This window comes from Capricornis sumatraensis, chromosome 19, assembly GCF_032405125.1.
Source record: "Capricornis sumatraensis isolate serow.1 chromosome 19, serow.2, whole genome shotgun sequence".
Classification (NCBI taxonomy): Eukaryota; Metazoa; Chordata; class Mammalia; order Artiodactyla; family Bovidae; genus Capricornis; species Capricornis sumatraensis.
The window spans coordinates 23,160,475-23,175,014 of NC_091087.1; the positions used below are offsets into that span (position 1 = coordinate 23,160,475).

General features: G+C 40.0%; 1 protein-coding gene across 1 annotated transcript in view; it reads left to right on the top strand.

Moving 5' to 3' along the window:
* The window catches only part of AGBL1 (AGBL carboxypeptidase 1), an 874,683-nt gene that overhangs the window by 474,979 nt on the left and 385,164 nt on the right, over positions 1–14,540 (top strand). The window contains exons 20-21 of the mRNA XM_068991508.1: positions 3,496–3,627; positions 11,671–11,847. Of these exons, the coding sequence (XP_068847609.1) occupies positions 3,496–3,627; positions 11,671–11,847 (309 nt within the window). The remainder of the gene's footprint in view (positions 1–3,495; positions 3,628–11,670; positions 11,848–14,540) is intronic.

Genomic DNA, 14,540 nt, shown 5'->3' on the forward strand with positions numbered 1-14,540 from the left:
GGTTCAAGAGTTTCACTTCCGCTGCTTTCTTTTCATGATGTTAGGAGCCTAATAACACATTAGGTGCAGTCGCATCTCACTGTGGTTTTATATTTCCTTGATATTGACTTAGGCTGATTACATTTTCATTTGCTTAACAGCCATTTGGAACTTCTTTTTTTGTCCATTTAGAATTTGAGTTGCTTGTTTTTTTCTTATTGATACGTGTATACATTCTCGATGAATCATTTGTTGGATATATACACTGCACATATATTATTTCACTCTTTGGTTTGCCTTTTCACATTTCTCCTGGTGTTTTTGCTTCAAAAGAAATTCTCAATGAAATGTATCTAGTTTTTAAAATGTTTTTATTTATTTTTAGTTCTTATTTTCATCCTCATTAAGAACTCTTTCCCAACTCCAAGGTCATACATAGTAATCTATGTTATCCTCAAGTGACTTTATTATTTTATCTTCCATGTTAGAATCTATAATTTATGTGGATACTTATGAGGATAAATATTTACTTCTATTTTTCTATATATTTTACATGGGAATTCAAGCCTCCTAAAACCATCCTTTCCCACTGCACCAGTGTGTGAACTCTGTCATGAATCAAGTGACTGTGAGACTTTCCTTGGAATATCTACTTTTCTCTATTGATCAATTTATGTATTATTTTACCAATAATAATGTCTGTTATTCTTATGAGTGTCATGCTTTTATGCTATTTTAAATACTGTTTTCCAAGGTTTTTTGTCATCCACAGAGTCAAAGGTTTTAGTGTAGTCAATGAAATAGAAGTTAAGTAATTTTCTGGAATTCCCTTGCTTTTTTTATGATCCACCAAATGTTGACTATTTGGTCATTTCATATTTCATGGCATATAAAATGCTGTTTTAAACTTCAGACTTTTTAGGTACATTTATAATATTTATAAATGAACTTGGTTTTTATATGTTGACATTCTTCCCTGCAATTTTGCAATAGTTTGTATGTGTAGATTTTTTATATTCTGCATTTAGCAATCTTTATATAGGGAGATAATAGACAATTTTATTTACTATTTTAAAATCTCATACTATTTTTTTTCTCTTGTGTTTATTTTTCTTTTTCTTCAATTATACCATCAATTACAATTGAATCTTAGTGCCAGGTCTTTTTCCGAATACAGGGGTTAAGCATAATATTTCATCAAAAATTATACTATTAACTGTTTTTTAAGTAATGGTTCTTAGGTTAAGGAAATTCTGTCTATAAATGCATATTTTTTTACATTTTTTATTTTTATGCAATTTTATAGATTACTTTCCACATACTGTTATTACAAAATATTGGCTATATTCCCTGTGTTGTGCAATATATCCTTGAGCCTATCTTATAAGATTGTTTGTTACTTTTTGATCCTGTATGGGTATTGAATTTTATCAAACATTTTTATCCATCTATTGTGATTATGATATTAGTTCTTTCTTTAGTCTATAAATGTAGTGAATCACATTTAATTATTTTTGATGTTGAAACAAACTAACTTTGCATTCTAGATTTTAACTAAATATTATGCTGTATAATTTTTTCAGTTTTGTTTTGAAATAATTTTAGAAAAGTTCCCAAAATAGGCAATACCCATATATACTTCCCTTGTGGATCAGATGGTAAAGAATCTGCCTGCAATGCGGAAGACCTGAGTTCGATCGCTGGGTGCGGAAGATCCCCTGGAGAAGGGAAAGGCTACCCACTTCAGTATTCTGGCCTGGAGAATTGCATAGACAGAGGAGCCTGGCAGGCTGCAGTCCATGGGGTTGCAAAGAGTCTGACACAACTGAGTGACTAAGCACACACATACATAATTCATCCACTTTCTCCTAATGCTAATGTTTGGCACAATTACAGTACAATTGTCAAAACTGAAGGTTAATATTGGAACACTACTATAAATGAAATGACAGAGTTCGTATGGATTTTACAAGCTTTGCAGACCAGTTTTTTTGTTTGTTTCAAGATTAATCCACAATCCTCCTCGTACTTAGATTTCATATTTCCTTAGTTTCTCCTCTGTGAGAATCCCTTACACATTCTTTGTCTTTTATGACTTCGATGGTTTGAAAGAGTGCTAGTCATTTTTAAACTTTTCTTCAGCATGAATTTTGCCAGCACATCTGTTATTGGTGGTGTTTACCTTGGTTACTTGGTGAAGGCAACGTCGGCCAGATTTCTCCATGGTAAAGTTATTGTTTTTCCTTCTGCAGTTAACATCTTGGAGGAGAGATTTTGACACTATGCAAATAATCCCTTTGCTCCACAAATCTTTCTCATTAATTTTGGCATCCATCTTGCCAGCAATCATTACAGGGGTTCTAATGGTGATTTTCTATTTACTTCATTTTTTCTATATTTATTAATTGGAGTTTGTGTGGAAAAACTATTAAAGCTGATTTCTTCTTTTTTTTTTTTAACTGAGGTACAATTGCTTTTCAATGTTATGTCCCTTCCCTCTTGAGACTCCCTCCAAGCCTCCCCCCATCCATATAGGTCATCACAGAGCACCGAGCTGAGCTCCGTGTGCTATACAGCAGGTTCCCACTGACTCTGTTTTACACATGGTAGTGTATATATGTTAAACCCACCCTCCCAGTTCATTCCACTCCCTCAATTCCCCTGTGTCCACCCACCCATTCCTTACCTCTGAATCTCTATACCTGCCCTGCAGATAGGTTCATCTGTACATTTCCCTAGATTCCACAAATAAGTGTTAATATATGGTATTTGTTTTTCTGATTTTCATTCTGCGTAATAGATTATTGGTCCAGCTACATATAAAAGATCTCATTTAAAACACTTCCTAACACCATACACAAAAATAAACTCAAAATGGATTAAAGCTAAATGTAAAACCTGACACTGTAAAACTCTTAGAGGAAAACATAGACAGTACACCCTTGGACATAAATCACAGCAAGATCTTTTTCGAGCCACCTCCTAGAGTAACAAAAATAGAAAGAAAAAGAAACAAATGGGACCTAATTAAACTTAAAAGCTTTTGCACAGCAAAGAAAACCATAAATGAGATGAAAAGACAACCCTCAGAATGGGAGAAAATACTTGCAAACGAAGCAACTGACAAAGGATTTATTTCCAAACTATACAAACTGCTTATGAAACTCAATGTCAAAAAAAATCAATCAAAAACTGAATGGAAGGTATAAACAGATATTTCTTAAAGGTTATTTCTTATTTCCTCTTCCAGTTTGCACCCTGTCTCCTCCCTCATCATAAGAAAACTTTTCAGAAGAGCTTTACATGAATTATGTTTCTTTACATCCTGTTCGACCCTGAGGTCCTTCCAGCCTAACTTCCTCCTTGATAACTCTACCTACTGAACTCTTGCTGAAGTCAAAAGTGGTCCCCATGTGTCTGGTTCTGCTAAGTAAACAGTATCTACCTAACTAAGTTGACATTTTAAGCATATAAGAAACTAGCAGATTTAGTTTCTCCTTTGTTTGGTCATTGCAGGTCTTCTGTGATTTCCATGGCCACTCCCAAAAGAAGAATGTGTTCCTTTATGGCTGTAGCATCAAAGAGACCTTGTGGCAAGCAGAGGCTACTGTAGGCACATCAAATCTCTTGGAAGATGTCAGCTACCGGGTAAGTCATTAGGGGCATGACTTCAAAAATTTGAGACATGTCACAACCATTATTTTCCTGAATAAGCATTTTGATTATTTTAACTATAGGATTATAGTACAAGCAGGTTGAAGGCATGTGTAGCTTTTCCTCACTTTTGATGAATAATGGCTTCCTGCCTGGTTACTCTCAATTATCTTTTTTTCTGTATGATGTGATATAGTACATAGAATTGGAGATAGGAAACCTCATTTTAATTCCTGACTTTGTAACTATTACTGTGTGACTATGATCCATTAACATCACCTCTCTGAACCACCATTCTGTCACCTGTGGATAATGAAAATACTGCCCCTGTTAATGTATTTAGGAAGGAACAAAATGATGCTGAATTGGAAAGGATCTTAAATAAATATGAAGGGATGAAAAAAATTAAGGCATTTCACCATCCACATTCCTCTGTGTGAGCATACTATAAAAAGTAGACAGTGATCCACTGAACCTAATTCTCTTTTTTTCTGGGTTCCAGTAGCTAGCGATCAGCTATCCCCACACTGAAGCCAGATGAGGTTAAGGAGGCGGGAAGGAAGGACATCTTCCTGTTGGGATAAAGTGGACAAGCTGCTGCTTACTGGGTATTAGGAAGACGTAGAAGAGGTCAAGTTATTGAAAAAATAAAAATAAAAATTGACTTTTCTTTCAAATTTATACAGGAAAAGGAAAACATGACTGTGTTGGAAAAACCTGGTTCTCCTCCTCTGTCTTTCTCCTTTCCTTTTACACAGAACGCTTCATGTCTCACACTGTTGCTTGGTTGCTAAGTCATGTCTAACTCTTTGTGACCCCACGGTCTGTAGCCTGCCAGGCTCCTCTGTCCATGGGATTTCCCAGGCAAGAATACTGGAGTGGGTTGCCATTTCCTTCTCTGTGGAATCTTCCTGACCCAGGGATAGAACGCATGTCTCCCGCATCTCCTGCATTGGCAGGCAGATTCTTTACCACTGTGCCACCTGGGAAGCCCATTTCTGACACTGCTGAGGATCAGATATTTGCATTTTCCCCTCTACCAGGCAGTTCTCTGACAACACCTGAGTGTCTTACAGTTTCACTGGGTGCTAACACTGTCTACCTAGAGATAACATCAGATCTCTCAGGTTAAGGGCTCAGTTCCAGGAGACATCCCCTCACTTCAGATGCCAATTGCAAGTGGTAGGTCCCCAGGTTATCCACAACTCCTGTCTGACTCAGCTACAAATCAAGGGTTTCCATGATCTCCTCCTCTTTGGGTCTGATTATTTCCTAGAATAGTTCATAGTATTCAAAGTAACACTTACTTACATTTCCCAGTTTAGTTAAGGATATGCTAAAGGATAAAGATTTTTGACTTAGAACAGTGCACAAAGTGAGAGTTTCCAGTTAAGTTTCATTGAGGACAAAATGAGGACTATAGCTTGGGAGATAGCAACGCAGATAATTCTGCAAAACTGCTCCAGAGAGGCAAGAGGGAAGGTCAGTATATATGTGATTTTCAGTTCATTTCAGTTCAGTCACTCAGTCGTGTCTGACTCTTTGCAACCCCATGAATTACAGCACGCCAAGCCTCCCTGTCCATCACCAACTCCCGGAGTTCACTCAGACTTGCGTTCATTGAGTCAGTGATGCCATCCAGCCATCTCATCCTCTGTCGTCCCCTTCTCCTCCTGCCCTCAATCCCTCCCGGCATCAAAGTCTTTTCCAATGAGTCAACTCTTCACATGAGGTGGCCAAAGTACTGGAGTTTCAGCTTTAGCATCATTCCTTCCAAAGAAATCCCAGGGTTGATCTCCTTCAGAATGGACTGGTTGGATCTCCTTGCAGTCCAAGGGACGCTCAAGAGTCTTCTCCAACACCACAGTTCAAAAGCATCAATTCTTCGGCACTCAGCCTTCTTCACAGTCCAACTCTCACATCCATACATGACTACTGGAAAAACCATAGCCTTGACTAGATGGACCTTAGTCAGCAAAGTAATGTCTCTGTTTTTGAATATGCTATCTAGTTTGGTCATAACTTTCCTTCCAAGGAGTAAGTGTCTTTTAATTTCATGGCTGCAATCACCATCTGCAGTGATTTTGGAACCCCCCAAAATAAAGTCTGACACTGTTTCCACTGTTTCCCCATCTATTTGCCATGGAGTGATGGGACCGGATGCCATGATCTTCGTTTTCTGAATATTGAGCTTTAAGCCAACTTTTTCACTCTCCTCTTTCACTTTCATCGAGAGGCTTTTTAGCTCCTCTTCACTTTCTGCCATAAGGGTGGTGTCATTCGCATATCTGAGGTTATTGATATTTCATACATACAATCAAACATCTTTTTTTTTTTTTTGCAGAAGTTTTCTGCTAGTCATGAGAAGAATCGTCACCATGAAGAATTTTAGTGCTTTTGTAGATATGAAGAGATACAAGAATTGAGTTCATAAAATTGCAGTAGCTCATGATTTAATCCTTGTAGAACTGGGTGGCAAGTGGCAAACTGTCACTAACAAGATAAACAGCCATTTAAAAAGATATATAGATATGAGAGGGTCCCAAGTTTCTGTAAGTGTGGAACTGCACTGGGGATCCATTACTTTCCAGTGTATAGAAGTGTTCACCAACCTGGAAGCTCCCCAGCTTGCATTCTATTTGGATTTTATGGAAACTTCTTCACATGGGCTTGATCATTTATTAACTCCATCTCTAACCTTTCTCTCTTTCACAGAGAAGTAGTGATCAGCCCTGATCCAGGAGCGATTCAGGAACTCACCCAGAGTCACCTTATTGGAAGAAAATATGCTCGTACCATTCTTATCACATAGGAATTTACAAATGTTTTAGGAATCTCATGTCAGAACTGGGAATGAAGAACCAATATATATAGTTCTTACTGCAATTATGATATCACAATTATGATGGAACCAACCTCTTCTTAGGGGCGTCCCTTGTGGCTTAGATAGTAGAAAATCTGCTTGCTATGCAGGAGACCCAGGTTCAAGCCCCACTCCAGTATTCTTGCCTGGAAAATTCCATTGACAGAGGAGCCTGGCGGGCTACAGTCCATGGTGCCGCAGAGAGTCTTTCACAACTGAGAGACTACACTTTCACTTTCAACCACTTATTATTCTAGATATATGAATTTACTGAATATGAAATACCTTCAGAGTTAGTGAGTATGAAAAGGGGGAAAAAACCCACCAAGCTTCTGTCTCACCTGAAAATACTTCCCCTGTGTCCTGAATTGTTCCCCCCTCTTCATTTGTGCCTATAGAAGCATAACTGCTATTGATCACTAGAATTCCCCTAAGGCTGTTAATGCAGAAACAGCAGCTTATCTCCCACGTCCTATTTGCTCTAAGGCTCAACCAGAGTACTTGTGATAAACCTCAAGAAGCTTAACTGCATAATCTTACTTAGGAAACTAGCTTGGATTAAAACATTTCATCTTATCAGGTCATGCTGACCTATATAAAATTATCTCCTATGAGTAGTACATCTTAAATTAAAGAATCTATACTATCCAGCCTTAAATATAGAGTCACCACGAATTTTTGCTCTCTTTTTCCAAGAAAAAGTTAACAATATTCATAGATAGTGATAAAACTTGCATCATTTCCTAGGTGGCACAGTGGTAAAGAATCCATCTGCCAATGCAGGAGACATAAGAGATGCAGGTTCTATCCTTGTGCCAGGAAGATGCCCTAGAGGAGGAAATGGCAACCCACTTCAGTATTCTTGCCTGGAAAAATTCCAAGGACAGAGGATTCTGATGGGCTACAGGCCATGGGTCGACGAGTCAGACATTACTGAGAACACACACACGATAAAACTTACCCCCATTACTTGTGATGATTAAAAGAATTAATGAATGCAGAACGTGTAGTAAGCATTCAGTGAAAAGCTATTACAATATCAGTGTTTTGGAAACTGAAATTAGGTTTAAGACACAGAGAAAGTGTCGGGGGAAGAGTTGAATGTTCCAAGCTTTCTTTCCTCACTCAAGCTGGGGGATCCTAGGAATCACTGCAGTAAGTCTCCAGTGGATCAATTCATGTGTAGAGTTCATCAATTTCCTAATCATTTAAAAACAAAACATATCAAACCACCTCCAGCTATCCTAGCTATCATCATCTTCATTGCTCACCCTGACCTAGATCCATCTGCATAAAATCAAAAGGGAAATAGAAAGACTTTACTGTGAATGAGATGGTGTGGCACCCATTGTTTAATGAATGGATAAATTGCCGCTGTAGAGGTGTAAAAGGATGTTCCCATTGAACTTCATAAATTTCACATCTTCCAGGCTCCAAGGCTCCAGTAAAGGGATCATAGATTATGGAGTTTTCCAAATTCATGCCATTAATAGAGAGTGTGATTTTTTGGAGAGAGATTATACTATCTAAGAAAAGAAGATTCATTTAATTTAAGAAAGGAGAGATCATTTAAATGATGTCAGATTAAACTTTTTGCAACAAGGCAAAGCACTGATAAATTGAAATTATATTCAAGTATTCTCAATCACTTTTGTTGATAGAATAAATCTACCTAAGGAGGCAAAAGAGCTGTATGCAGGAAACTAAAAGACAGTGATAAAAGAAATCAACGATGACACAAAAAGATGGGGTGATATACCATGTTCTAGGATTGGAAGAATCAATATTGTGAAAATGACTATACTACTCAAAAGCAATCTACAGATTCAATGCAATCCCTATCAAGTTACCAATGGCTTTTTTCACAGAACTAGAACAAAACATTTTACAATTTGTATGGAAACTGTGGAAACAGTAGCCAACTTTATTTTTCTGGGCTCCAAAATCACTGCAGATGATGATTACAGCCATGGAATTAAAAGATGCTTACTCCTTGGAAGGAAAGTTATGACCAACCTAGACACTATATTAAAAAGCAGAGACATTCTTTGTCAACAAAGGTTTGTCTAGTCAAGGCTATGGTTTTTCCAGTGGTCATGTATGGATGTGAGAGTTGGACTATAAAGAAAGCTGAGTGCTGAAGAACTGATGCTCTTGAACTGTGGTGTTGGAGAAGACTCTTGAGAGTCACTTGGACTGCATGGAGATCCAACCAGTTCCTAAAGGAGATTAGTCCTGGGTGTTCATTGGAAGGACTGATGCTGAAGCTGAAACTCCAATACTTTGGCCACCTGATGCAAAGAGCTGACTCATTTGAAAAGACCCTGATGCTGGGAAAGATTGACGGCAGGAGGAGAAGGGGACAACAGAGAATGGGAATGGCTGGATGGCATTACTGACTTGATGGGCATGGGTTTGGGTAGACTCCGTGAGTTGGTGATGGACAGGGAGGCCTGGTGTGCTGCAGTTCATGGGCTCACAAAGAGTTGGCCACGACTGAGTGACTGAAATGAACTGAACTGAACTGAACTGAATTGATGGAAACAAAAATGACCACCAATAGCCAAAGCAATCTTGAGAAAGAAAAACATAGCTAGAGGGATCAGACTCCCTGACTTCAGACTATACCAAGCTATAGTTTTCAATACAATATTGTACACACTCAAAGATTCTATTTTTTTCCAGTGAATAGTTTATAAAGTACTCCCTATAAGCAGCACTGATCCATGTGCAGAGAAGATACAGACCTGCTCTCATGGAACTTCTAGGCTTCAGGAGAGATTGAAAATAAGCAACTAGTTACATACAGAAAATTATGATGAGCACTTTGAAGGGAAAAAACAGTGTGAGGGATCATGGGAAAAGAGGGACAAGAATAATGGGTACTAAGTCGTGTATGACTTTCAGCCACATGGACTGTAGCCCACCAAGCTCCTCTGTCCATGGAATTTTCAGGCAAGAATGCAGGAGTGAGCAGATATTTCCTGCTCCAGGTGATCTTCCAACCCAAGATCGAGCCCACGTCTCCTGTGTCTCCCACTTTTGCAGGAGGAGTCTTTACTACTACTGCCACCTGGGAAGCCCCAGGAGTGGATGAGTGAGCGTGTGAAAGTCTCCCTGTCGTGCCCAACCCTGTGACTGCATGGATTGGAGCCTGCCAGGCTCCTTTGTTCACGGAATTCTCCAGGCCAGAATACTGAAGTGGGTAGCCATTCCCTCCTCTAAGGGATCTTCCCAATCCAGGGATTGGACCCAGGTCTCCCTCATTACAAGTGGATTCTTACCATCTGAGCCACTAGGGAAGCCCAGGAATACTGGAGTGGGTAGCCTATCCCTTCTCCAGTGCATCTTCCTGACCCAAGGATTGAACTGTAGTCTCCTGAATTGCAGGAGGATTCTTTACCAGCTGAACTACCAGGGAAGCCCCCAAGAGTAGATAGATGAAATCAATTAGGAGGAATTGGAGAAACTCTGAGGATAACATTAACATGTCATTTCCCTTAAAATTATGATGCTATAGGTCTGGAGCCTATGTAGGAACTTAGAGATCATAGTAGATTACATTAATAAACACATTAATATATACTGATGTCAAATGTTTTTATAATTAGTTATATTAATCCTTATATTGATATAATAGCTATGTTAAGCATGGGGACAGTAAGAACCAGAGATATTAAGAGATTTGCTCAATGTTCTAGAAACAAACAAAAACTGCATTTCTTGAAAAATAGTTCCTTAATTCACATTCTTATCCATTTGTTCTGCTTCTCCACCTTCTCCCAGGAATTTGTCCAAAGACTGACATTATACCATTTCTTATCTAATCTATATACTTTTTTTACTATGTGCTAATTTTTGGAGATTTTGCTAACACCGAAGTGAGAGAACCCTCTGTGTTCATATCACAAAAGTTCTGAACTGTCCAAGTGTATTATTGGTATACTATCAACTCTGGACGCCATCCTTGGGGTCTGGGAAGGTCCAGGGACTAGTCGTCCCCTCTCTTTAGATAGACTAGGCTCTATCGATGCCTTCTGGCTTCCCTGGTGGTATGGTGGTAAAGAACCTGCCTCCCAATGCAGGAGAGGCAAGAGGCGCAGGTTCGATCTCTGGGTCAGGAAGGTCCCCTGAAATTGGAAAGGGCAACCTGCTCCAGTATTCTTGCCTGGAAAATCCCACTGACAGAGTAATCTGGTGGGTACAGTCCATGGCGTTGCAGAGAGTCGGACGTGACTAAAACGACTGCACACATTCACAGGACATATAGTTACCTTTAAATAGAAATTAAGTGATCTCACATGGTATGTATGAATCCAAGGAGTATGGATTTTTATAAGTTTTATAATGGCCCCAACTTCAGATTTATAGATCAGAGGATGAGATTGAAAAGTTCATTTTGGCAGTTATACTCTTTCAGGAAACAAAGTAACTTTATATGTGCTCCTGCTTAAGAAGCACCAGTGGTCCGTATGTCTGAGATAAGTGAAAATCCAGCCAGAAAACAGGGAGTCTGGGTTGAGCCACTCTCTAAATTTCAGGTCCCTGTGAAGTCTGTGGCTTCCCATGGGGCTCAGCACCGTAATGTATGAGGCTGTGTACATGTTGCAACATTGGTTCAGAGTGATGCAGGAAGATGAGGTTGAAAGATCATAGTTTTTGGAGTTGGCCATGTTGGCATTTGGATCCCATCCCACCCACTTTGTAGTTGAACTTAAGCTAATTCTTTCTGAGTTTTTAAAGCTTTAGTTTCCTCATCTTTAAAATGAAAAAAAAAGGGGCTTCCCAAGTGGCACAGTGGTTAAAAATCTGCCTGCCAATGCTAGAGACCCGGGTAGGATCCCTGGGTTAGGAAGATCTCCTGGAGAAAGATATGGAAGCCCACTCTAGTATTCTTGCCTGGAGAATCCCATGGACAGAGGAGCCTGCTAAGCTATATAGTCAGTGGGGTCATAAATAGTCAGACATGACTTAGCAACTAAACAGTAACAATAACTACAGAAAAGGATTTAAAAATTGGTACTCAATACTTAGGACTGATATAAGATTTATAGTTGCATATATTAAGTGTTTGATATATTCAAATGCTTAATACTAAGAAGTTATTATTTTTTTTAATGATGCCTAGATACAATCCTCTACAACTCTCCATAATTTGATTTTCTTAATTGTAGACTCTTCCCAAAATCCTTGATAAACTCGCACCAGCGTTTACCATGAGCAGTTGCAGCTTCCTTGTGGAGAAATCTCGGGCCTCCACAGCCCGGGTAGTGGTGTGGAGAGAGATGGGCGTGTCCAGAAGCTACACCATGGAGAGCAGCTACTGTGGTTGCAACCAGGGTCCCTATCAGGTATGTGAGGCTGTGGGATACCTCTGCTTTCTGTCCAGCAGCAATGCACTGTGATGGAGAGCTATTGCATACCCATCGATCCTTTTGTCTAGTCTGAAAGAGGAAGAAGTCTCCAGAAAGTCTGGCCCAGCACCCTTGACCTTGCAGAAGAACTAGTTCAATGAATGCTTTCCCTGGCAGCACAACCTGTGTTGATCCTGGAAGCAATCTGTGGCTGCCTGCTGATTTGGTATTTCAATCATCTGCCCTCTCCGGCAAATGGTAGGGAGCCACCTCAGACAGGCACCCCTGCCTTTCAGGGAACCTCTTCCTGGCCCTGTTTTATGTATGAGAACATTTTCTTTCCTTTTGCAACACACAGACCAGTCCCCGATGCATCATCAGAAAAAGGCACAGCTCAGGGCGTCAATGTTGTCGAACATATGTGGCTGGTGTTTCTCTGTCTTTTGTGTTCAGCGGCTCTCTGCTATCCTGCTGTCGCAGAGCAGACAGAAGTGTGTGCGCGATGCGGGTCTCCCCGAGATGAGTGGGCCTGGGACTCGTGTCTTAACGGTGAAGGAAAGGGCTGGAATGAATCATACTCTTCCTGCAGCTGTATTGTCTGTATGAGCAGCTGGGTAGCTCTGAGAGCTGCCTGTCCCACTGCCCCGCTGCTGCTGCTGCTGCTGCTGCAAAGTCGCTTCAGTGTCCGACTCTGTGCGACCCCATAGACGGCAGCCCACCAGGCTTCCCCGTCCCAGCTAGAGAAGCATAAAAAAGGGGCATGGTGACAGTTCCAGGGCTCTTTTTTTATGTGTTAGGCAAGATGACAGACTACTCCTGGGTGACTTCTATTGAACCCTAAGGATTCCTGGACCTTGCCAGCGTTAAAGCCCACCACGTTGGCTTTGATCCTCTCCTGGAACCATTAGGAAGCACTTGGCGTCTGCACAGTCCAGTGCTTGTAGAAATCTGTTAGCCATCAAAGGCAGTTCAGGGAGTGACAGGTGGGCGATGAACATTATCTAACTTCCCATCTGCTCAGAGATATTTTTCAACATAGGGCTCCTGACCAACCAGTTTGACCTATCAATTCTGTTAAATCGTCAGTTTATCTATAAACAGTGGCCTGAAAGAATTGTTGTTATTACTGAATTAATAAATGATGAGAATGAATTAATCTTTATTTATAAACATCAATCCAATTCAGAGTAAAGACCTCACTCTTCCAGTTAATGGCAGTGTTGTACAGTGCTTGCCTCTATAAACCTCTATGTTTCATGTATGAAATGCAGATACTATAAAAGGTTCCTCTCCTTTCTGATAACCCTGGAGGAGGAAATGGCAGCCCACTGGAGTATTCTTGCCTGGAGAATCCCATGGACAGAGGAGCCTGGTGGGCTCCAGTGCGTGGGGTCACTAAGAGTCAGACACGACTGAGCGACTGAGAACACCCTCATGCTCCTTCCTGCTAGGCAACATTTTTGTAAAGGTCAAAAGAAAATACATAAACAAATGTACTTGGGGGGTTATTGCATTAGGATTATGTTCACTCTCTTGACATTCAAAACCCATAGGATTGGAAAAAAAAAAAAGGCTGGACTATTGTGACTCAAGACGTTATGCTTATTAGATTTGTGCCTCTCTTGCTGAATGCTTCTCGATGGAAATGGGCCAGCCACTTGTTTAAAAGACAACTCCATGCATCCCTCACAGATTTATTGGATTGGTGACTTTCATTGACTTTGTTTCTCCAAGCACCAATTCAGGCTAACAGCTTCTAGTCACATAAGTATCAGTGCCATTCACAATAAATCAACCAGACACTCACAGGCCCTTGGAGCTGTTGTTTGAAAACTAAATGACTCATAGGTTCAGGCCCTCACCAACACTCCATCTTTCAGGCAACATACACGGTGGTGGTTGGAAATGACAAACAGTGAAAGAAGCTTGCCCAGTGGGATGGCTTTCAGATATGGACTCAGCATTTGTCCTGTGAAATTTTCCACATGGCCTTTGCATGGAGTCTCTATAAGGAAGGATGGAAAAGGAATTGGCTTAGAGAAAAGTCCTAACAGTGCCAGACCTGGCTTTGCTTTCAAGATCCTATTCTGCATATGAAACACCTCTCTGAAAGGATTGGTTTTCCCTTTCCCTTTGTTTTTCTGTTCTTACAAATGTTGTTGTGTAACCGAGCAGAATTGCAGACTCCACAAGAGGACGGTAAGTAATTTTAAATATTGGGGGGGCACCCTGGGGAGAGGAAGTTAGCCCAGAGTTGGGTGTTTCAGTGATTTTTGTCTGAGGTATATAATGAAATCTATGAGCTATAAAGCTGTATAGAAATTTCCATCCTGAGCATACTGCAAATGATTTTTATATTTTGAGAAGCTGAATCCCAGTTGAGTCCTGAGGTTATTATTCTAAGGTCATCTTTCCATTTCTTTTTGTTTAGCATTACCATTTATCCAAAGATGGAGGGTGCTTAAATACACCCATGAGGGGCGTTCCATCCTTCCTTCATAAGAATATAAATATTTTTGCAGTTTCTCTGGTTAATGCAGCTTTAAAGTAGTTCCAATCATTTCTCTCAGCACACTAAGTATCTGATTTGTTAGTATTGAAATGAAATATCATTTCTTACAGTGACATTTATGTTGGAACAACATTGAAGCATATAAACTCTCACCTTCTAATAATTATTAATACGATGA